The sequence below is a fragment of the Balearica regulorum genome, chromosome 8 (assembly GCF_011004875.1).
Source record: "Balearica regulorum gibbericeps isolate bBalReg1 chromosome 8, bBalReg1.pri, whole genome shotgun sequence".
Lineage (NCBI taxonomy): Eukaryota > Metazoa > Chordata > Aves > Gruiformes > Gruidae > Balearica > Balearica regulorum.
Window position 1 is genome coordinate 20,462,062 of NC_046191.1, and position 20,964 is coordinate 20,483,025.

Genomic DNA, 20,964 nt, shown 5'->3' on the forward strand with positions numbered 1-20,964 from the left:
GCTTCCTCAAAGAGGTTTTCGACAAACTCTAATGAGAACCGTCTACTGAGGGACATCCTCCTGTGACCAGAATTTTGAAAGCTGCAGACCTCTCAAAATCAAACAGAAAAGCAATTTTTCCATTTTGGAACCTCAGTTCAGTCCTGCAATGATTAACCCCTCATCCTTGTGAGTCTTTTCCTCTAGTACTCTCACATTTTATTTCAGCTAAAATTACTTTCAACCGTTATCAGCTTGCCTGTATGAATTTGTGCAGCAGCTGCTGTGTCCATTGAAGAGTGAGATTCATATGAATAAAATAGTTCTGACCCTCTGAGTCCTTCATGTCTGAGATAAAAACCCACTTCCACATTTCCTTAGGGATTGTTTTACCTATCTCTGTCCAAATAATAAATATCAGCAAGAAAAGCAGCGACATAACTCATATATCGAAGGAAGTTAAACTCTTTCTCAAACGTACTGCCAGCTTCAGAAAAATGGTTTCTCTGTTTGTGTGTCTCATTCAAATTGCAGGATAAGAGGACCTCTTGCCAACCAGATCAAGCTGTGTCAGGGGGCTGGTGCTGTACCAGGAAAAAACTTCAAAGAGGCATCAGGACTCATATTCCCAGATTGCTCTCTCCTGCCTGGGCAGAAAAAAAGATTTTTCTGTCACTGGAAAACCCATCAGATCGGTCTCCAAACTCCAGCTAGCCCCGTACCAAGCCCGAGCCGAGCTGCACCGCAGCACACTCCTGCGCCAGCGTGGACTCCAGGACTGTGCCTTCTCTGAGCACAGCCTCCTCCACTGCTTGCTCTCCCTTTCTTCCTTTCACTGCCTCTCACTGAAAGATCAACGGAGCTGCTACTATACAAAAAGGAAAATTTCTTACATGCGTATTTTCTTTGTATGACCAATAATGTTTCCGAGAAAAACTTCTCTGACGGCAGAGCTTTGCAATCCTGAATGTTTTACGTTTTCCCTTTTTGGAAAACAAGTCCCCTGCGGTTACAATATGTATAATTTAAAACAAAACACAGGAAATTCCCTAAGTAATTACTGGAGATGCCAGTAACGAGAAAGAAAGTCAGCATTTTCCACTGTGCTTATCTTTCCGTCTATTTACATTTTCAATATCCAACAAGGAGCTGGGTACATTTTCAGATTCACTTTCCAGTCACTTCCACACTGGCACACAAGGGGAACTCTGTCTACAACAGAGCTAGTTTCATGTCTGAAAGCAACCCTACCCAAGTAAAACAACTTGCCCACAATTTCTTCAACACTTAACTGCGCCTCTTCTGAAGAGTCATCTCCATGTCGCTTTTACTTTGTCAACTTTTAAACAAAATTCATTTGATGTCAATTCACACCATGTGGTTTTATCTACAGAGCGGACAGCTCTGTGCCTGTCCATATACAGTAGTGGCAGCATGAATCCACACCAGTAGTGTGAACCCACATTAAAAATAGGTGTGGCAGTACTGCGTTTTCAAATAGTGTGTATCCTTGGGAGAGATGGACAAAGCACGTTGCCAAAGCAATTATTCTTCACATCTCCTCAACTCTTTAAGTCCCTACATCACCGGACCCAGGGAAGCAGGGTAGACACCTGGGCAGAAGGGGAAAGTGAAGCAGGCTCAGTGTCCTCTGTCTGCAGAGGCTGGGAGTGACTGGTATAGGATAGCATTTGAGACACCCAATTGAGACCTAATTGTTATTAAATAATTATTACCATTCAGTGATAGTTAAACCTACTTTGCATGAGAATCCATTATAAGAACGACAAATAGCAATTGTTATGGAATGAGCTTGAATTCATTCTTACGAATTTATGAAATAACAATCCTATCTATGCAGACCTCATTTACTAGCTGGTAAAATGAGCAGAAATAAAGGAAAGCTAATAGATAAATCCCCTAAGCAGCTCCAAATAAAATGTAAAACTACCGCAAAACTGCACAAAATAAAAGGCATTATTAGCTTAGAGCTTAGTCCTAACTTTACAATGTGCTGATTTGAATATTGCAACTTTTCATTAAAAGTGGCAAGATAATAAAAGTAAAAATCAGTAATGAAAACCTGTTCTAATTTGATTTTTTTCCCCAACTATAACAAAAAAAACTTTCTAGGTTGTTTTTGTTTGACAAATTCCGATTTCCATTAAAAGGAATTCTCACAGAAAATTCTCGCTATCAATTAGCAATTTCCATCCCAAGCACCTGTAATGGAGCAAGCGTGGCAGTCCTCTAATGACTTTTCTTTATTTGCAAAGACAGACAGTTGAGAACAGGTTGAGTTTCTGTAATTAGCACTGAGCTATGAAAAAAGCAGAAAATAATGAAATGTTTATCAGAAGTGATCGCTTGAGTATGTCTGTCCCAACTTCTCTCTCGTTCACATTCGTTTTACTTTTGATTTTAGATCTACATGTTCAAACAGCCCTTTGTTCCCTCCTTTGTTTCTGCACGTACTGTAAATTTCAGCTCTGCAGAGAAGGGCCACTCCATTCAGCGCTGTGTCCATTGAAGACTTTTTTAAGCGTGCGGCTCTGTGAGCAGCGGAGCTAATGATACCTGGCTTCCAGCAGCTCTGTGTCTCCTGGTTGGGTTCTCTGTTGTCTAATAAGGTGTGACTGCCAATTAAAGCCTTTCCTGTGGCTGACACAGTCCTACCAGCACTGTCCCATGTGGATTCTCAGAGGTCTAATAAAGGTGAGCCCATAGCACACTCATGCTTACAGTGAAGGAATGCAGGTATGCTCTCTCCTTTGCCTGACTCTTTTGTTTTCTCCAAAGTTGTTATAGCAAAATACTTTCTATCTTCTGGCAAATTTCAGTGAAAATGACCACAAAGCTCAAATGCGACTGAGGATACTCAAAAGGACATACAAACACACATATCAAGTTTCTTTGGAAATACGGACTAAAACCTGCTATTTCTTCATGAGACTGCGTTTATCTCAATCAAAGGACTTACATCGGAAAAGTGGTTTTGCCTTAAGTGGTATTTTTTTTCCTTCAAATTGTTGGTGGATGTGAAGGTCCATCCCTTGAATCTTGTCTCACACCATTTGGGTGGCCTGCCACTGTGTCCAGCAATCTATTCTTCACTCATCAATTTAATTGGTAGCTCCAACTTCTTAACTTCTCTGTATCATGGACAGCTGTGTACAGAAAGGTTTTATTCCTCTACCCCCCTGAGCCACAGCCTGCGTCAGAAACTTCACAGTGTCTGGCTGGTGCCAAAGTTTGCCTGTTCTCGGGCTTATCCGCCCATGGAGCACTCTCTGACTGGCACAAAGCAAAGCCTCCAGCCTCTATTTCCCCCATGTGCTGCTGTAAGGACAGGCTGGGGGCAGAGGAAGGGTGGGCTCTTGGTGAGTGCATGCAGGAGAAACCCAGCCTTGCTCTGCCACACCAATGGCACCCTGCAGTTGTTTAAGACTTGCGGCCACCCACCTGACATCATTCTCCTCACGCAAAGCCAAGATGAGACACACGGAAAGACTGAACCCTTCCTCTGCATTCAAAATCACTGCTATTAATTTGTCCTGGTTTCAGGACATAATTGCAAGACAAAATAATTTTTTTCCAAGTGTCATCAGTATAAACTTAACGTGGAATTGTATAACACAGGGCCCGCTCCATCACTGCCCCTGCTCTATCACTCCCATGATTTCAATCTCTTTTAGTTTTTCACTCTCCATACCATTAAGTGGCATAAACAATAATTCCTGGATGACAATTTTTTGGCCTCATCTAGTCCTCACAACTCAAGTATCAGTGACTTGAACAGACATTGAGATGGGCTTAAAAGGACATTGATGAAGTGCATGGAGAACCAGCTCTCTACTTTCCAGTTCTGTAGCCATAAAAAACATAAAGAAATTGCATCAGGGACCTTAATGAAAATTTAAAAAAAAAAAATGGGGAAAAAATATGATAAATTATTACAGCATACATTTACTTCATGTTTTTATGGGGGTTTGGGGTTTTTTTGGGGTTTTTTTGGGTTTGGTTTTTTTTTTTTTTGAGATTGGGGTGGAGAAAATGGTAGCATCTAAACCTTAAGATGTGACACAATGTTTATTAATTTTTTTTTTCTTTTCCCTGTCATTTCAGTGATTATATTTTCAGAGCCTTGCTTTTATTTTCTGACACCCAGGACATTTTATACCACGTAGAAGGGTTCCTCACAGGGTTTCACATTTGCACAAATACAATAGCAATGCTCTCTCATAGTTTGAGTCCCACTATTTTGTGATGGAAAAGCTTGTTTATTCACACACAAAGGGCCATCCTGCTGTTATAAAAATCCCTCAGCTAAATGCTTCAGTAAAAAGCCTGCTGAAGAAAAAATAATAATCAAACTGTCCTGAATCCCTTGAGACTCTGGCTCCGAAGAGGTACCAACAAGAATGCTCCTTGAAAACGTTACAAAAAACACAAGCAGTCTCAAAAACAACCGTGTTCTGTGTTGGAGGGAGATTTTATCTTGCAGAGGCAAAAAACATCACTATTGCTTTCCTATCATGGGTTGTCATACTTCCAGAATGGTTTTCTTCTTCCTCAGATCCCTCTGAGGTCTCACACACAAGTGGTGTGGGGCAGGAGAGAAGGGTATGGGGCAGATCCAGCACCCTGCTGGCTCTGCCTCTGCGGTGGGGTATATTCCCACCTTATTGCCTTGCCTGAGAGATGAGGCAGCAGGTGTGTGGGGGCTGAATATGACACGGTGAGGACAAGAGCACAGTGCCCACAGGAACAGGACTGCAAGTGGGGAGATGGAGATGTCCAAGTCCAGGGCAAGTGGGAGATGCAGATGGGTGAAAGTGGGTCTGAAACAGGGCTTGGGGCAAAGATACAGGCTGCCCTGCTGAGAAGCAGCTTTATATGGGTGGATTTTAAATGGTTGCTAGAGAGCCTTACAGGCATCCATGTTGGAGCAGGGGACACGTGTGACCTCCATACTTTGTAAGAAAATACATTTGTTTGAAAAGGAACCCATATTCTTTGCACGTCAATGACCAATATTCAAGATTAACAAAAGTATTCCATACCAGAATATAATGTTAAGAAACTCCACCATGAAACAAGTATACTTCAGAAAATATCCCTTTGTTCTACCTTTTTTTTTGTTACATCTACTAGAAATAATGACTACAGAATCTCTTTCAACAAAAGGTCATTTATGTCAATGGACAGAACACAGAGGATCAGATCACCTGCGGTAATTGCAAATTAATGCTCTACTGCTAATGCATTAACTACACAATATTGATCTACAATTGAATCATACAGGCTACTGTGAAGTGATTTTTACTTTAATATTTTTTATGCTTTTATTGCTTGTTCCATAATGCATTTTCTCTTTCCCCTGGAATTTTCTGTAATTGTTTCCATTTTTAATTTCCTACAGAGAGATGACTTTGAAAAATGTATGTCTCCTTCAAAGCCTTGCAAAAATCTAACAACCATCAATGTGACATGGTAAATTACATACATGATGCAAAAGATGCAAAAAAATCCGATATACATCTTATTTTGATAAATTGAGGCTTTAAAAAAAAGCTTACTTAAATTAAAAAAAAAAATACTTCAGCCTCACTGGAAGCCTACAGTAATGAACTGTACCTCTGAAAGATGCAGCTAGACATTTCTGGAGCTTTGGTATGCATTGACTGCAGGATTATCTCCATAAATAAACTTGGTTTTGGTTTTTTTTTTTTTTATTTCATGCCTATACTGAAAAGGGATTGGTGTATTTGGGTATGTTACAAAAAAGTATAGTGCTAGGGAATCAGCTGAAGAATGATTGAAATGTTTCAGCATTTTAAATGAAAAATTAAAAAACAAGTGGGGTCTTTTTGCAACTGTTTCTGAAGTCCATAAAGTGGAAGAATGTTCTGTTAAATTGCTGTATAAAATTTTAATCCCAGCTACTACTGACTACAGTGATCCAGTTTGTTTTCTATACCTGCTGCAAAACTTTCTTACACATGAACTTTTGCCAGTAATGACACTAAGATCTTGCCCTCTATCTTCTAAAGGAGGGGACACAACATGCTTGGAATACTGAAACTCTGTCCTCTAACCATTCTCTAATATGCCAGCTTAATACCACTTCAGGTGGTTAGAGCACGTGTCAAAATAGGGCTTACCACCTAACTCCTGACTTGCATTCCTGTGTGCAATGATTTCATAAATGGAAAAATAAATCCCCACATTTTAAAAATAAAAGCAATTGGAAAAAAAACAATAGAGAACTGATTGTAGGTGAAATAGCTGCAGAGGAAAACCTGATCTTGCTTTTAATGGAGGTACATTTATTATTCATAAACCTCTTCTCTAAGAGATATGCCACATTGCAATTAAATCAACTCACACAAAGCCTTCATATTATCTTAGCCCATGAATGTCACCCTCTCATGGCAGAGAAGACACATGACTACTGTCTAGACAAAACGAAGGGAAGCCCAATGGCCACGCAACGGCTGCTCTCGGAGGCTCTCTAGCTGGGCTCTGTGGGTGGATCAATACAACCTGTGCTGCTTAGTGGTATCAGACTGCGTGTAATGCTGGATGAACTGACATTCCCTACCCTTTTAAAATACTGCTACCGCGGAAACATCCACACGCTATCCTGTGTAACAGGGCAGTGAGAGCAGTGGCAGTACCCACTCCCAGGTTTTGAGACCACTGCTCATTCGGCACCGGTCGCTCCAGCACTGCCAAAGCCCGGGCTGCTTGCTTTCTGCCTCTGCATCAGTCCAACTGTCTATTCATCACCATTTCCAACAGTGTCCAAAGCAGATACTTAAGATAAAGCTATGGGACACATATCTAATTCCCCCAGTACAGCCCCAGCTTCTACCTATTTACTTAACTTGACAACTTGTTATGTAGTGAATCTTAATATACGGAATCATTCAGTAGATTACTTTATTTGATGCTATGTCCAAATTCTGTACTTGAGCCTTACTTTGATACTGAGAAAGCAGAAATGAACTGTTAAAGCTGTTAGAATAACCAACAGAGGTTTTGACTGCTGAAGAAGGAGCAACTCAGGCATTTGATACCAAGACATGTGAGAGAAAGATCGGCATTCAGGGAAAAGTACATTAGCCGGCTATTTGTATGACCTTGCTAAGAAGGAAAACAATGGCAATGATTCTCATAAAGCTAATCAGGTTCCAAAGATGACCTATGAGGATGAGACTGTTGTTTTCAGTCCTTCACAATGTATCTTGCCCGAGCAGCAAATAAAAGTTTCAGTCTAGTCCCAGTCAAGTGTATTTCCTGTAAGAGTGTCTATAGAGTTTACTTGTTTCCCTCTCCCTTCCATTTGCCTTTTCCTGAGAGAAAGACTTATGGCCTGTACTCACAATCTTGCATGAAGTTTACTAAAGGCTTATTTTTAAATAAATGTAATTGAACTAGTTGAGACCCTTACCTATGCAGCAGCTTTAGAATCCATTTATCTCAGATTAGTTTAAATGACTTCCCTACTTTAGTGAAACAGAAATAAGCCACTCAAACTGAGGATAGGTTTGATCCAGAGGAGTTTAAAATCAGGTCTAAAGATGATTTAAGTTAAACTGGTGAAGCCTAAGGACAAGAAAAGTGTTTTTTTCACCATGTCTGGGAAAAATCTGTTGAAAAGAGAAAGTATTCTGTAAAGGGCAGAAGACCACTATAGATCCAAGCCAGTTCCAGAGAATTTGATTATTACTAAAAATAAAACAATAATTAATGTTTTGTAAATCCAATATTCTCTCTTGAGCACTGACTGGGACGTCTGCATTAAATTATATTTCAGAATTTCCCATTACCATTGGGGTAAACCAACAAAAAAGAAAAGAAATAATAAAAATAAACAGCTACACAGTTTGTATAAAGGAAAACTGTATAAATGACATCAAAAAGCTTCACTTTTAGTCATTCAGAAACAGATACAGCAGACATAGAATAGGAAATCATTCTCCTGTGTAGTTCAGATCACGTAACATCGTTACAGACAGAGCCATCAAAACTGCAGTTGCATTAGCAATAACAAATAAAATGTATCTATAGCACTAAAAACATTCCTTTGCCAATCCTACTTTTTTTGTAGACAAATGCTGTTCTGTAATTTGTACTGTTATTTAATATTTATATTAAATATAAATATTAAATAATACATGGCTCTCAGACCATTGTGTAAGAAAGGTAGATCTTTTGTCTGTCCATGGGAAAAGAAGAGTTTGAAGTATTCTAATACAAACTAAAAAAAAATAGGAAATGGTATTAATAAATCCAAAGAACATAGAAAGTCTATAAAAAAGCAGTAGCCTTCTGCTTCAGCCGCCAGAGACGCTAACTTTGATGTGCATTAAAAATCCCAACCAAACCATTGAGTTGGCCTATTTTTTTATTTTTTTTTCTGAAACGTAGCAAACAAATGACTAATCTCAGCAGTCACCATAGCTGTGTAGAAAGGATGGTCACGCTGAATCTAATTTTAATGTCAAAGTGAATTGTGGGAATGAAACCACTCCAGTCATCCCATGGAGTGACACAAAGCCGATATCCACAGGATCCATAGCTGCTGTTGTCTATGATGGGAACTACAGATAAAGGGGATGAGTATGTACCAGAATGTAACAATATATAATGGAATAATATAACATAACCACCACCTGCTTCTTATCAGCCAGTCTAACCTATATGCTGCAATGCCTAGTAGAGCAGGTAAGGGTCTGATTTCCAGCCAATTTCCCAGAGCCCATAATAACAGGCCACCAAGGCTTCCTTCCATGACAGGACTAACCAACCATGCCAGTCTGGCCAGGACCTCAAAACAACCTATGAGGCAATGTAAACAGCCTCAAACACTGCTGACATCTCACTCCGATGCAATGGGTTGCAATGCCAGTGCCATATGCAGGAAGTACAGCTCTGCACCTCCTGTTCCAAAAAACATGCTTAAGGGACACAGATGTCTGGACAAACAAGAGTTACTTTAAACTGGCTCCCAGTGAGAATAAAGCAGTGCTCTTTGAAATCCTTCTCCCCTTTAAAAAGCTCTTTGCAGAAAACAAAAAACAAGAATAAAGGAAGATCAGATAGCTTAAGCGTAACTGTGCCAACCTTGTTTGTATGACAAGTGAGAGATGTTTAAAGTTTAAATCCTATAGGTCACAGAAAAAAAGCAATAACATACTCATAGCTAGCCTCTTCCCAGATTGGTATTGTGACACCCAACATCTTCTTTTGGCAACTACTCCTCCACCATCTGAAATGAATGTCTCTTAGCAAGAAGCACGAAGCTAAAAACATGAAAATTCCTTTCAATGGTAAAAATCCCCACTATCCTAATGTTTGAAAGGAAGATAGATTATGGGTTGAATTGCAGTTATTTAATTTTAAGGTTTTAAAGAAAGAAAAGGTACCTGTAGAACAGAAGCCCCACTGTGCAGAAACTGGAGCCCACTTTCAGCAGAATCGATGCCTCCAGTTGCCAAGATGGGAAATCCTGGGAGAGCACGGGCTATGGCAGACACTGCGCGGAGGGCGATGGGCCTAATAGCATTTCCTACAAAAAACCAGAACATTTTGTTAGCAATGTCAGAACACACCCTGAGGTAATTTACACATCCCTTACGGTAGGAACATCAGGATCTAATATCTAATTCTGAGATTCAGAGGTTATATTCATTTATAAATTGATACCAAGTGGGTTTCAAGTGGTATCAATACTTATAAAGTATTATGAATTTGGCTGAAATAAAGAAAATTGCAGAAACATTTGGATGAACATTGCAAAGTTGGCTTGAACATTTTAGCTGAGGCTCAAAACAAAGACTAACAATGTCTGAGACAGAAAACAATACTTTACCAATCAGTGTACTGTAGACAAAGAGATCTATGTTTCTACATAAAGAATTAGGTTGATTTTTTGAGCATAGATGTTGTCCAGGTAAGAGGGAACATCTCGTTTATTTATGTCTGACTAAAAATTGTTTAAAAGCACCATTTCATTGCACTTGACATTTCATAAATTATTTAATATGTTTCCCCTTTGGATGTTTGTAGATTTGGATAATCCTCTAAGTAAGCCCTCTTTAACTATTAAAATGATAGTCAGAGGCTCAAAAGAATAAAATACATTCATTTATGGTTGTATCTCCAAGATTGCAGCTTGCATTTTCAAATGGTATATAGAGCTTGAGTCAGACAACTCCCTGCTACATTTAGAGGAATTCTGATTAAAGTCTCAATACACTGTATGTGCAATGCACCTGCTTTGGCTACATCTTATTGATGGTATGCAAGTATTTAAAATATGTATACAGATGCTGCTCATTAAATGATGGATAGCATAGACAGCTGACACTTTCAGTTATTTATTTTTTTAGGTTCGTTGGGATTTCTTTAGATAACTCCCATATTCTTAAAATTGCTACTTAATTTAGAGAACCTTTAGGAAAATTTTATGTTACCACTGGACAACAATACCACAGTGTAAGGAAGGGACACTGCTCCCAGAGGAACTGACTGGCTGTCAACCTACCTAAGGAAGTGCTAGTACTCTTTTTTTTGTTTGTTTGTTTTTTGTTTGGGGTTTTTTTTTGTATTGTGTTAGGTAACTTGGGGAAATATGATGACATGAAATACTTCTGAACACTCTCCATGGGTATTTTTATAACTTTTAAAGCTTTGACCTTCTGCAAGAGCAAAAAAAAGCAAATAACCAGAAGGGAAGAAAGAAATAAAACCAATGCAATAAACAAAGCAAGATGAAGAAGAAATCACAATCAGGAAGTGTGGGAAAAGAGCCCATGTGGAAACAGTAGTCACAAAATCCTCATCTCCCTCAGACAAAACTTCTTCAACCCAAACAAGCTGTGCTGTCATTCTTTCTCTACCCTTTCCGAGACAGAAGTACTGCAGTCTGCTGGCTGGATTTTTAATCTAAAAAAGTCTTCAGTAAAGGATAAGTTGCTTTTTTCAATCAGCCCTGTCTCACTGAGCCTAGCACCTACCTCTCCCTCCAGTGTCCCCATCAGTGCTTCCTCACAGGCAGAGTTTATTGGTGTCCATGAAGGACCTGCTGTTGGCTCAGGATTCTGCTCTCTAGAAAGAGCCTCTGCTTTGCTTGTGCACCAGCTAAGACTTCCCTGGTCTAGCTGGAAGGGTCAATGAGGAGAATGATCCCACACTAGTTCAGGTCACAAAACCTGTCATGTTTTGCTTTAAATAGGACAGTTGCACTGTCACTTTGTCAAGGAGCTGTTTTTTCAACGTAATTTTCCATTACAGAAAACTGAAATTCGGTTTGTCTTAACCATTAAAAATACTCTATCTTCAGCTCACATTGCCTTTTGCAATAGACCACTGCCCCTCACTGTAACCCTGACAGACACGGAGGTCCTGGCCCATCAGTATTAAACACATTCACACCCAGAAGCCCAGCAGTCTCTACTGACACCTGCTCCGGATTCAGCACAAAATTATCTTCTTGGGCAATGACAACTGCTGCTGCCTCAGGACAGACACACTCTCATTGTATACTTAATGCACCGACTCCTTCTTCAATGGCTGATCTCTGCACCTGAGCGAAAAGCAGAAGACTCACTATCTGATCAGACAGACTCTTCCACCTGCCATCAAGACACACCAGATGTTTTTCCATGCCCATGTTAGGGAACAGTTCTGCTCACAGGCTTTACATAGATACTTCTTGCTATTTTAACAGAGATTACATAGAGATATCATATTTTCAGCACATTAACTTTCATTTGCATAAAGGGACAGCCTAACCAAAGATGCACTATCAGTGTGTTTTAGTGAAAACTGGAGCCTGGTTCATAAAAATTAGAAATGTCATCAACACTGCCTTTAAGAATCTGAGATCACACCAGGCCAGTTCACAGAAAGGAGCTGGAGCTGAACAGCAACTTTCCATGGGACACTAATGACTATTTGCCCTCATTTGAGCTAGATCGACTGTAAAGCATTTGAAAGGAACAGAATGATTCTCTGAAAGAGGATGACTGCTAGTGTCCAAAGAGCAAATATAATGACAGAATTGATGGTCCAGTCTTAGAGAAAGATTTGAGACAAAAAAAATGGAATCATGCTGTTTGCTTTCACAGACTTGTTTATAAAGCCTTTCGGAGGGCATACCTGCCAAGACGTACACTACACAGCCAAAACCATTGAAAATAATCTCATTGAAAAAACACTAGTTCATGAAATTCTTCAAATATTCAGTGTTTGAAATTGAGGCTACAGGTAACCATCAGACTTTTATATTGCTTTCAGGCACTGACACAGCTGCTCCAGAATCTCACTGTGATGAAGTAGTTATATTTTAGAAAGGTGAAAGAATACAGATGCTGGTAACTCTGAAATTATGGCTAAAGGGAAATTTCTTCCCAATCTGCATGAGTTAAAAACTGACATCTGCCTTGAGGCATGAAGGTTTATATTCTTTTAACCCCAATGTAACTCTGAGAGTTTGCATTCAATAGGTTTTTAAGCTTATAGACACTTGACCTTAATGATATCTTGTAGCAAAGAGCTCCACAAGAAAATATTTCCAGAATATAATTGTTTCTTTCTTCAGTCTGATCAAACTAGCCACCTTCTCACTTAAATTACTGTCTCTGTACAATGGTCAGTAGAGGAAAAGGAGCAAATGACAGTTTATTTAAGGTTTCAGCACAATAAGTAATCAGAAAGGCCTTCATTCAGCCCAAAGAAATCAAGGATATGATTTGATGAAGCCTAGCAGAGATGGCAACGAGACTTAGAATTTATCATGGAACATAGGTACTTTCTAGTACTAGCTGCACTTGATATTCATAATATGAATTACTTACATTTGGTGATTAGTAAATTAGTGACAAATTGGTATGATCGCAAAAGTATTCCATTCATCTATAATTCTCCCAAATGAATCTAAAAACATTTCAGGAGTGCTTCTGATGAGAGTAAATAAATGGCTCTAATGACAATCAGAAGGTTGACTGAGGTGTCACTATTCATCCCCGCATTTTTTTCTTTAGTCTGCAGAATACAGAACAAGAACATCAGAAGGTGCAGCCATTCTCCTGTGCATTTCTTGATCAACAGTTCAGAAGCTTCCCCTTCTGTAATAAAAGCTGCTGGTCTTGAATGCAATGTGATTTACTTGTGATAGAGATCCTACTGCCTAATGAAATGGTGAAACAACCTTCCAGATTAAAGCCAAAAAAAGGAAAGAATATAAACAATAGTGATGCCAAGCTATTAAAAAAAGGCAAATAATAATAAAAAACCAAACACGAATGAGCATAGAATTTAACCTAGAGTCTCTGTTTTCTTGCATTTTCATATGAGCACCACAGGAAGGTAATAAATTCCATTACAGAGATTTCTGGGGAGAAGGAGTTTTTAAAAGGTTGAAATAAAGGAGATTTAATGCCAACTTTTAAAAGCGCTGTAAGTAGTAGTGGGAATTTGCAGAATGCTGCCTGATAAATCCAATGGTATTTAAGAAGCTGAGGTCCAAGTTCGGCATGCATTTGAAAGACAGCTCACATGCTAAAAAATAAGCATCTACCAAATACTTTGGCATGCTGGGACCTGTAATTCCACTAGTTAAGCACCCATAGCTGGGGAAACTGCTGATGTGGTACTCTCTTGGTAGTAGCATTACAGCTGCTACCAGATGCTAGATGTGGCTTTCATTTACCTTGCTGTAAAATAATGAGATTTAATATACAAAGTCCATTTACCCAGACCTCAAGCAGGGGAGTGAGATTTGAAAATGAAAGACAGAAAAATACCTGGTGGAGATGACATGTTACTCTATATTGAAAACTACTCTTTCAAGTCTCTCATTAATTATGGAACAAATACTTGCTATTATATAAAGATTTAAACAATGAAATAATTATACGATGCTAAAGTCCCTGACTTTTTTCTTGCCTTAAAGCAAAGACTTTTGGTTTTCTTCTTCTTTTTTTTTCTTTTTTTTTCTTTTCTTTTTTTTTTTTCCCCTGTGTGTGACTATCAGGGACTGCAGTCAAGGAAATCCAATAAGCAAAATACAACATGAAGGAGAAGTGGAACATACGTCAATCAAATGCCTCTCCCTGATCAGCACAGGTAGGCAGAGCTGCCCTTGTCCTCTGAGGATAGCAGAATGATACTATACTTACTTATGTGTTTGATTTTTTTTTTTTCCTTAGGAAGTAGAAAAACTCTTTACCAATGCCAGAAGACACATGTTTTATTATGACTTCACAAATTCTTGGAGTCCCCAGAGGACTCAATCCTGTCAAGCACCAAAAGTGTTTACTAGGTTGAAGCTTGAGAGCCAAACTTAATGCCTTCTTCAAGGAGAAGCCTGGTGTTAAGCTTCAAGCAACACAGCAGCTTTGGAAGTTGCTAGCAGAAACAATTTAGATCTTCTCGATCCTAGTGATCCACCAAGGGGGGAAAAAAACCAGTCTCAGAAGTCTTGAATACTGGGCTACGTTCTCACTTGCAATATATTGCATCAACATGGTAGCTTAAAGTCTAACACATATCTGCAGCAGCTCTAAATGGGCCTTTAGGTAAAGATGATCCAGGTCCATTAAAAAAACAGCCAACAGAACTGAGGTGAATCAATTCAGACTGATAATACTGAGTCTAAATCTTGAAACAGTCCGAATGGTCTTTATCAAACTGTCTATCAACAAAAGAAACAGATTTAAAAGGAAAGCAAACTCTCATAAGTTTGGTTAGTAGATGACTTAAAAGCAAATTTTTAGTGTATCAAGTGTATCAAGTATCTATGGTTACTAGGTGGAATAAAAATAAATTTGGGTCATAATTCTCCCCATTCTGTGCATTGTAAAGTAAAATTAATTTTTAATTTGCATTATACTATATTACACTGCAGTCCTTCATAAATTTAGTATCAGATTTAAACCACAGAGCTTAAATATTACAAAGAAAAAAATAGCTGATACCTTATTTTTTAATAACAAATTACTGATAAAATCTGTGCTGCTAAAAAAAAAAACAACCCTCAAAATCTAAGCAACATCACCTCACCCTCCCTCCCTCTGTAAATATATTCTTGGAAGACAGCTGACATTGTTATCTCCCTGACTGTTAAAATTAATAAAGCTAATGACAAAAGAAGCCAATGACAGGAAATACCAGACTTGGGTGAAAAAGAATTACATAAGGCAATTGGTCTGGGAAAGTTCAGGCATTGTAGATGATCAATCCAACACTGCAGGAAGTAACCAGATAAGAAAGTTTGGGGATTAGGAAAAAACCCACAGAAAACATAATTCTTTGTTCAGACGTTTTCTGTATAATGTGTACGCTGCCTAGTACTGGTCTACTTTATATATATATATAAGTACTTTTTATATATATATATATATATATAATCTGCATCTGCAAACAGTCCAAGGAAATGTGCGGGTTTCACACAATTCATTTGCATTGCATTCCTTCTGATTGCAATTATTCTATATGTTCTTTCTCTCTCCCACCTGTAGGTGGCCACCATAAGCTACACTTATCAAATAACTCATTAGCAGGGTTTTCAATACTGTCATATCCAGATAATTAGCAATTTATTTAAATAACCAATTTCTGTGGAAATAATTGCCATGGAATGCCCTGAACCTACTTTTTATAAACTATAATAAAAGTGTTAAGATAATCCCTGACATTTGCAAATGCCATTAGTTCACCTTTCCTTTTGATAGTGCTATGGCATTATGTTTAAACAATTACCCGATAACGCGGCAGTTTAATGAAACAGTGTAGCAGGCACATCCTTCAAAATGGCCAGAGAATGCATTTATATGCAGAAGAAAACCCAGTGAATCGACATGTTTAGAGAGAAAGACTATCCACAGCTGTTATGAGGTCCCCAAATGGGGGACACAACATTCAGCACACTAAAAAATATAGGAAGTGCCCAAAGACAAAGTTCAAGATGGACCTTGCCATAGCTTTAATGGTGCACAGCTCAACACTTCTCAGGGTCCAGAGAAGACTCTTTTCACTGCTCCCTATCTATTTCACAGCCTGGTCAGTCCTTCGGTCCATTACCGCTCACACATTAATAGCCATTTGCCAAAATCACTAACAACAACAACATACTATTTACTCAGGCTCTGGCTATTTCTAATAAAAATCTTAATTATTCATTTATCAAATGGAGCATTCAAGGGAATATTAATTTTATGAGATATCGCTACAACAGTCAGCCTACATCTTCAAAGCAATGGCTACCTAATGTTTCATTTTATCCATAATTTGTGAAGGGTGATGCACCAACACTACCAAATCAATGGCAAAAGTTCTGCTGACTACGATAAAGTTAAGACTTTAGCATAAAGTTAATGATTCTGCAGATTTGAAACAACTTCTATCTCACTCTGCCATCACTGACTCTTGAAACCGTATTGACTGACTGTATTCTACTCATTTTTGTTAGCATATTGTGACTATCTATGGCATTCATGGCTTGATAAACTGATGGTGTGTTAATATTTTCTCTGATAATTATTTCCCTCATCCTTTTTATTTCAAAGCTTACTTCTCATTTCATTCTATTTGGGATACCTACGGGTTTGAGTCCAACCTGTGACTAGAAAAAAAGAAGTAATCAGTTTGCTTCATGTTCCCTTCAAAAAATGATTGTACTCAAATAGAAAAAAAAAAAAATGGAACTTTCATAAGCACAGAGAAAAATCAGTGTCCTTTTAAGGATTTATTTTTACCATTTTTGAATTGATACTAGTGATTATTTATGCTTTCAGCTGAAAGTTCATAAAATCACCAGAGTTCTCATTCAATAAATGTTTAGCAGTCATCAGAGACTTCTCTCAATTAAAAAAGGTTAGAATCAGAGAAAGAGTGAGGGGAAAAAGTTACTTATCTTATCTGTACATATTATTTGTCCAGGAAGACCTGGGGGAATTTTCACTCATATCGAACTTCAGTAGGAAAAATCAAGAGGACAGATACAAATTGTTTTGCGATTGCTGCAAGAACTGGTTAAACATTTTCTAACAAAGCCGTTCTCTCACTGAAAACTACAGATCCACTAAAAATTGACACTTCTGGTGATCTGCACGAAACCTAGCAAAGCATTTTCTGTTGCAATTTATCAGATGTTCATTATTTAATTTAATTCATGCTTTCTACTTTGGTTTTATTTGAAGCTGGAAATCGTCTCACACTGTGCATGACACGTTCTTTGGTTGGCTCGGTATGCCATTTCTTTTTCCTGACTGCTTCACTATTGCTCCTCACCATGACGTTGAGTCCGAGTCACCTGGTTTGGTGTGGAGGAGCTGAGCACAGCGTGCTGCTGAAGGAGGTCCAGCACCTTTTGCACTGTGCTCCTCCACTGGGCCAGGAAAATCTTGTCTTTTACTGATAGTGCTAATAAAACAAAACAAGAAAAGATAACACAGTAATGATAAAACAAAAAAAGTAGTGCTAATAACAGAGGTATGGTCCCAAAATAACACAAGGAAAAAGAGATGAATTAGAGCAGCATAAAAGCCAAGCGACAGTCCATCTAAGAAACATTGCCCACAGTTACAAGACTGTTGCAGCCATCACAGAGGGACAGTTGAGTTCCTGCCAAATTCTGCTGGGCAATCCTTCCCCCCAAAGATGTGAGTACTTCATTTTAACACACAGTAGGTCTTGCTGCCTGTTTATTTTGGTGCAGAGACAGATGTGTTTAACTCAAAGTCTAGAAGAGTGTTTGTGGCTATTTACCCAGAAGCTTACAGATTTGTTCAAAGGCAGCCTTGCCTCTGTCAGCCTCAGAGGCAGCACTACCTTTGTTTGAGCTGGTTTTAACCTCCTTAACAACAACTACCATGGTCAACATGACCCTGGTGCCAGAAAGTGGGACGTGCATGTGTGCCTACGTGTATGCACTTTAGCGCATACATAATTCTAATCATACAAAGGCAATTCAGTATATTTAGGGACACACTGGAAGAGCAGTGATTGGCTGCTGCGCAGGGTGCTGAGGCTCCTACAGTGTCTTTAAAAATAAAAACATTACTGAAAAATGCAGTACAACAACTTTTCAGGTTATTTACAAAACCTGAAGCATACATTGTACAGTTTAATAATCACTTGTCTAAGTCCATTACAGAAAGGGAAGCAGAGCTTATGGAAGTACAGCAAACTAAGGAAACCAGATCAAGATATCCAGAAAGCTCACATGAAGTATTTCCTTCTGCCTTTATATAACTCAAGATCATTCTTATCCTATTTTGAGGTTTGTCTATTTTATTTTGTGTCTCTCTCTATTTTACCTATCTCATCCAGTTGCTACTATTTAGTAATAGACTATTTTATGTACAGATATATATATCTATTTATAGATACATAAAAAATATTAAAAATACGATGGCATGATCACAAATTTTTTGTGAAACAAATGGCTCAATTTTAGCAGAAAACACTGTATTTGCTTGTGCAATAGTGTGTGTGTCTACACACACATCTACCGTATTATTATTACATATCCATATAATCTGTGTGAATATATATACTCACACACTCAGTAGATATATTTCCATATTCACATATACATAAAACAGTGGATGACACGTCCCCTGATAAAACCTGTTATTTCAACACTTCAAGTGAAAAGTGTTAAAATAAATGGCTCATCACATACAATGTGTTAAAATAAATGTTTATTTCAACACTATGTGTATCATAGCCATTTATTTCAACACTTCCCGTTTCTCAAGACTCACACAACCAAGAGTAGAACTGATAGCTATACCTAAGGTAGCTGAAGCACACAGCCCTACTCATCAGCTTGCCATAGGATGAGTAGGAAGTTCTTTGACACTTTTTTTTCCTCCTAGCAATAAATGGAAACTACCTACCTTGACTGTTCATGGGGATCTGCATGTGTCTGTAAGCTGGTGGGCTGTATCATCATTGGGAAAGAAGAAGGGCCATACCAGAATCTGTGGAGATACTTGGAAAACAAGCTGCTGCTACCAGGGTAGGGTTGGGAAAAGCAGCAAAGTATGGGGGCTTTCATTTTGCAATTTTGGAGCTTGACAAAGGGAGCTGGGCAGAGACTCATGTGAATAAGAGTAAAAACTAGAGCTGTTCATACTGAAGGCTGGATCAGATGTGACTTTTGCAGGACCAGTTATAATCTGGTGATCAAATTACGAGTTAGGAGAGAACAGCTGGGTTCCCACTCTATCCTGCTGAAAATAGTTTCTTGGGAAGATTCTTCAGCTCCCAAGACTTGCTTTATTTATTTTAACATAGAACCTAAAGAATCCTTGGAGCAGAAGCTTTCCAACTTTAGGTGGTCTCTAAAGTACAAATATAGCCATTGGGAGCTTCATATTGGTGTGTTTAGATTAGTGTCAGCATCTGAACTTGCTCCTACAAGCTGAGCTCAGACATTACATTATATGCCAGTGTTAAACTAGCATCAGTTTCTTTCTCTGCCTTATTTTGGGAGGAAAGCACAAGAAGCTCCCATTCTCTGGTAGATCCCACTGGAGCCAGAGGGCACTATGCCTTTATTGATCAGTCTCTAAGGGACAGAGGCAGGATGAGGATGAAGAAATTTAAATAATACACAAAATATGCACAAAACCTCCACAAACTATGAGTCCCCTCTGAGCAATATTTACCACTAACTTGCCTGAAATGTTTTCTTACAGCTTTCCTCCTTTGAAAAACTTTCAAAGCATGATGAGGGATTGCCCAGGCCTTAGCAAGACAGTGTGGCCTTAAGAAGATAAACACTTGGTGGGGGGTTCTCATTTCTTTTTCTTGCACTTTTTCTTCCCTGAAATTGCAGATATGTGTGCTGGTCTGGACAGAGCACAAACCCACAAATTAAACTAACGAAATGTTAGCAAAGACTTTGCAACAAGCACACCCTGTCAGAAGACTGTTCTGCACCCAGACAATGAAAAATTGAGACCACAGTTTCATCAGCCCACAAATAAATTCACTGCCTCGAGCCAAGCCACTGCACAGTGCTAGTTGCCTATATTCAAACATCTCTCTTCCTGTAAAGTTATCTTCCCCCAGCGTCACCTTTGGCAGATAAAACACTACGATCATTTTGTAGCAGAATAGTGTACAACGCAATGAAAGTTCTCCAGAAAATAAATAAATAAATAATAATTTAAAAATGTTTTCACCCTTTCACTTTCTTCAGATGTGATTAGTTCCAGAAAGAGGAGGTATCATCACTCCTTTGAAGGCACCGTAGGCTATAAGATTGGTCCTCAGAAGCTGGCAACATGTAATAAGTCCTTTATTCCTAAACATCAAGCAGTTTCAAGAATGGCAGCTGCTCACAGAATGCTAATAATGGAAATATTAGCTAATAACTACTGTAGACATTAAAAAACTGTATGATAGATGTGCAGTGCTCGTTACACAAGAACACTTTCTTATAATTATGGTTTGATAACTAGGTACCTAAGTTTCTAAATGTTTAGTTCCTTCCACTTTGGTATTTTTGTAATGAAATTCACATGAGAATACTTAGTTTTCTATAAAAGAAAAGGATCCCCCCACTCCAACATAGAGATGATATTAGCCGAGACCTTGGCTGCACGTTGATGATGATCTTAAAGGAAGGCTTTTTCTTCTGTTCCTTCTTTTTAATAACCTTCAGAATTACAAGAAGTTCCATGCCATTTCTTTAGCTGAGAGTGTACGGCAAGCTGAAGAGTTAATGCCTTAATGGAGAGCAAAATAATAGCATGTCCATGCTGTGTAAACTATTTGTGGCATAAAGGAAGCACAAACCTTATTTGTGGAGGGCTTTACTAGCTCTGGATATATTATCGAGGGCTGGTAACTAAAACATGGTTATATCAGTCCTGCTTGTGACCAGCCACACAACTCAAGGCTGATCTCAAGATGAAATTATACACCTGTATCATAACTCTGCTTTTTGCATTAATA

The 20,964-nt window shown here is 38.6% G+C and overlaps 1 protein-coding gene across 1 annotated transcript in view; it reads right to left on the reverse strand.

Moving 5' to 3' along the window:
• DPYD (dihydropyrimidine dehydrogenase) overlaps positions 1–20,964 on the reverse strand; it is a 361,699-nt gene that overhangs the window by 58,713 nt on the left and 282,022 nt on the right. The window contains 1 exon segment of the mRNA XM_075759993.1: positions 9,414–9,556. Coding sequence (XP_075616108.1) covers positions 9,414–9,556 — 143 coding nt within the window.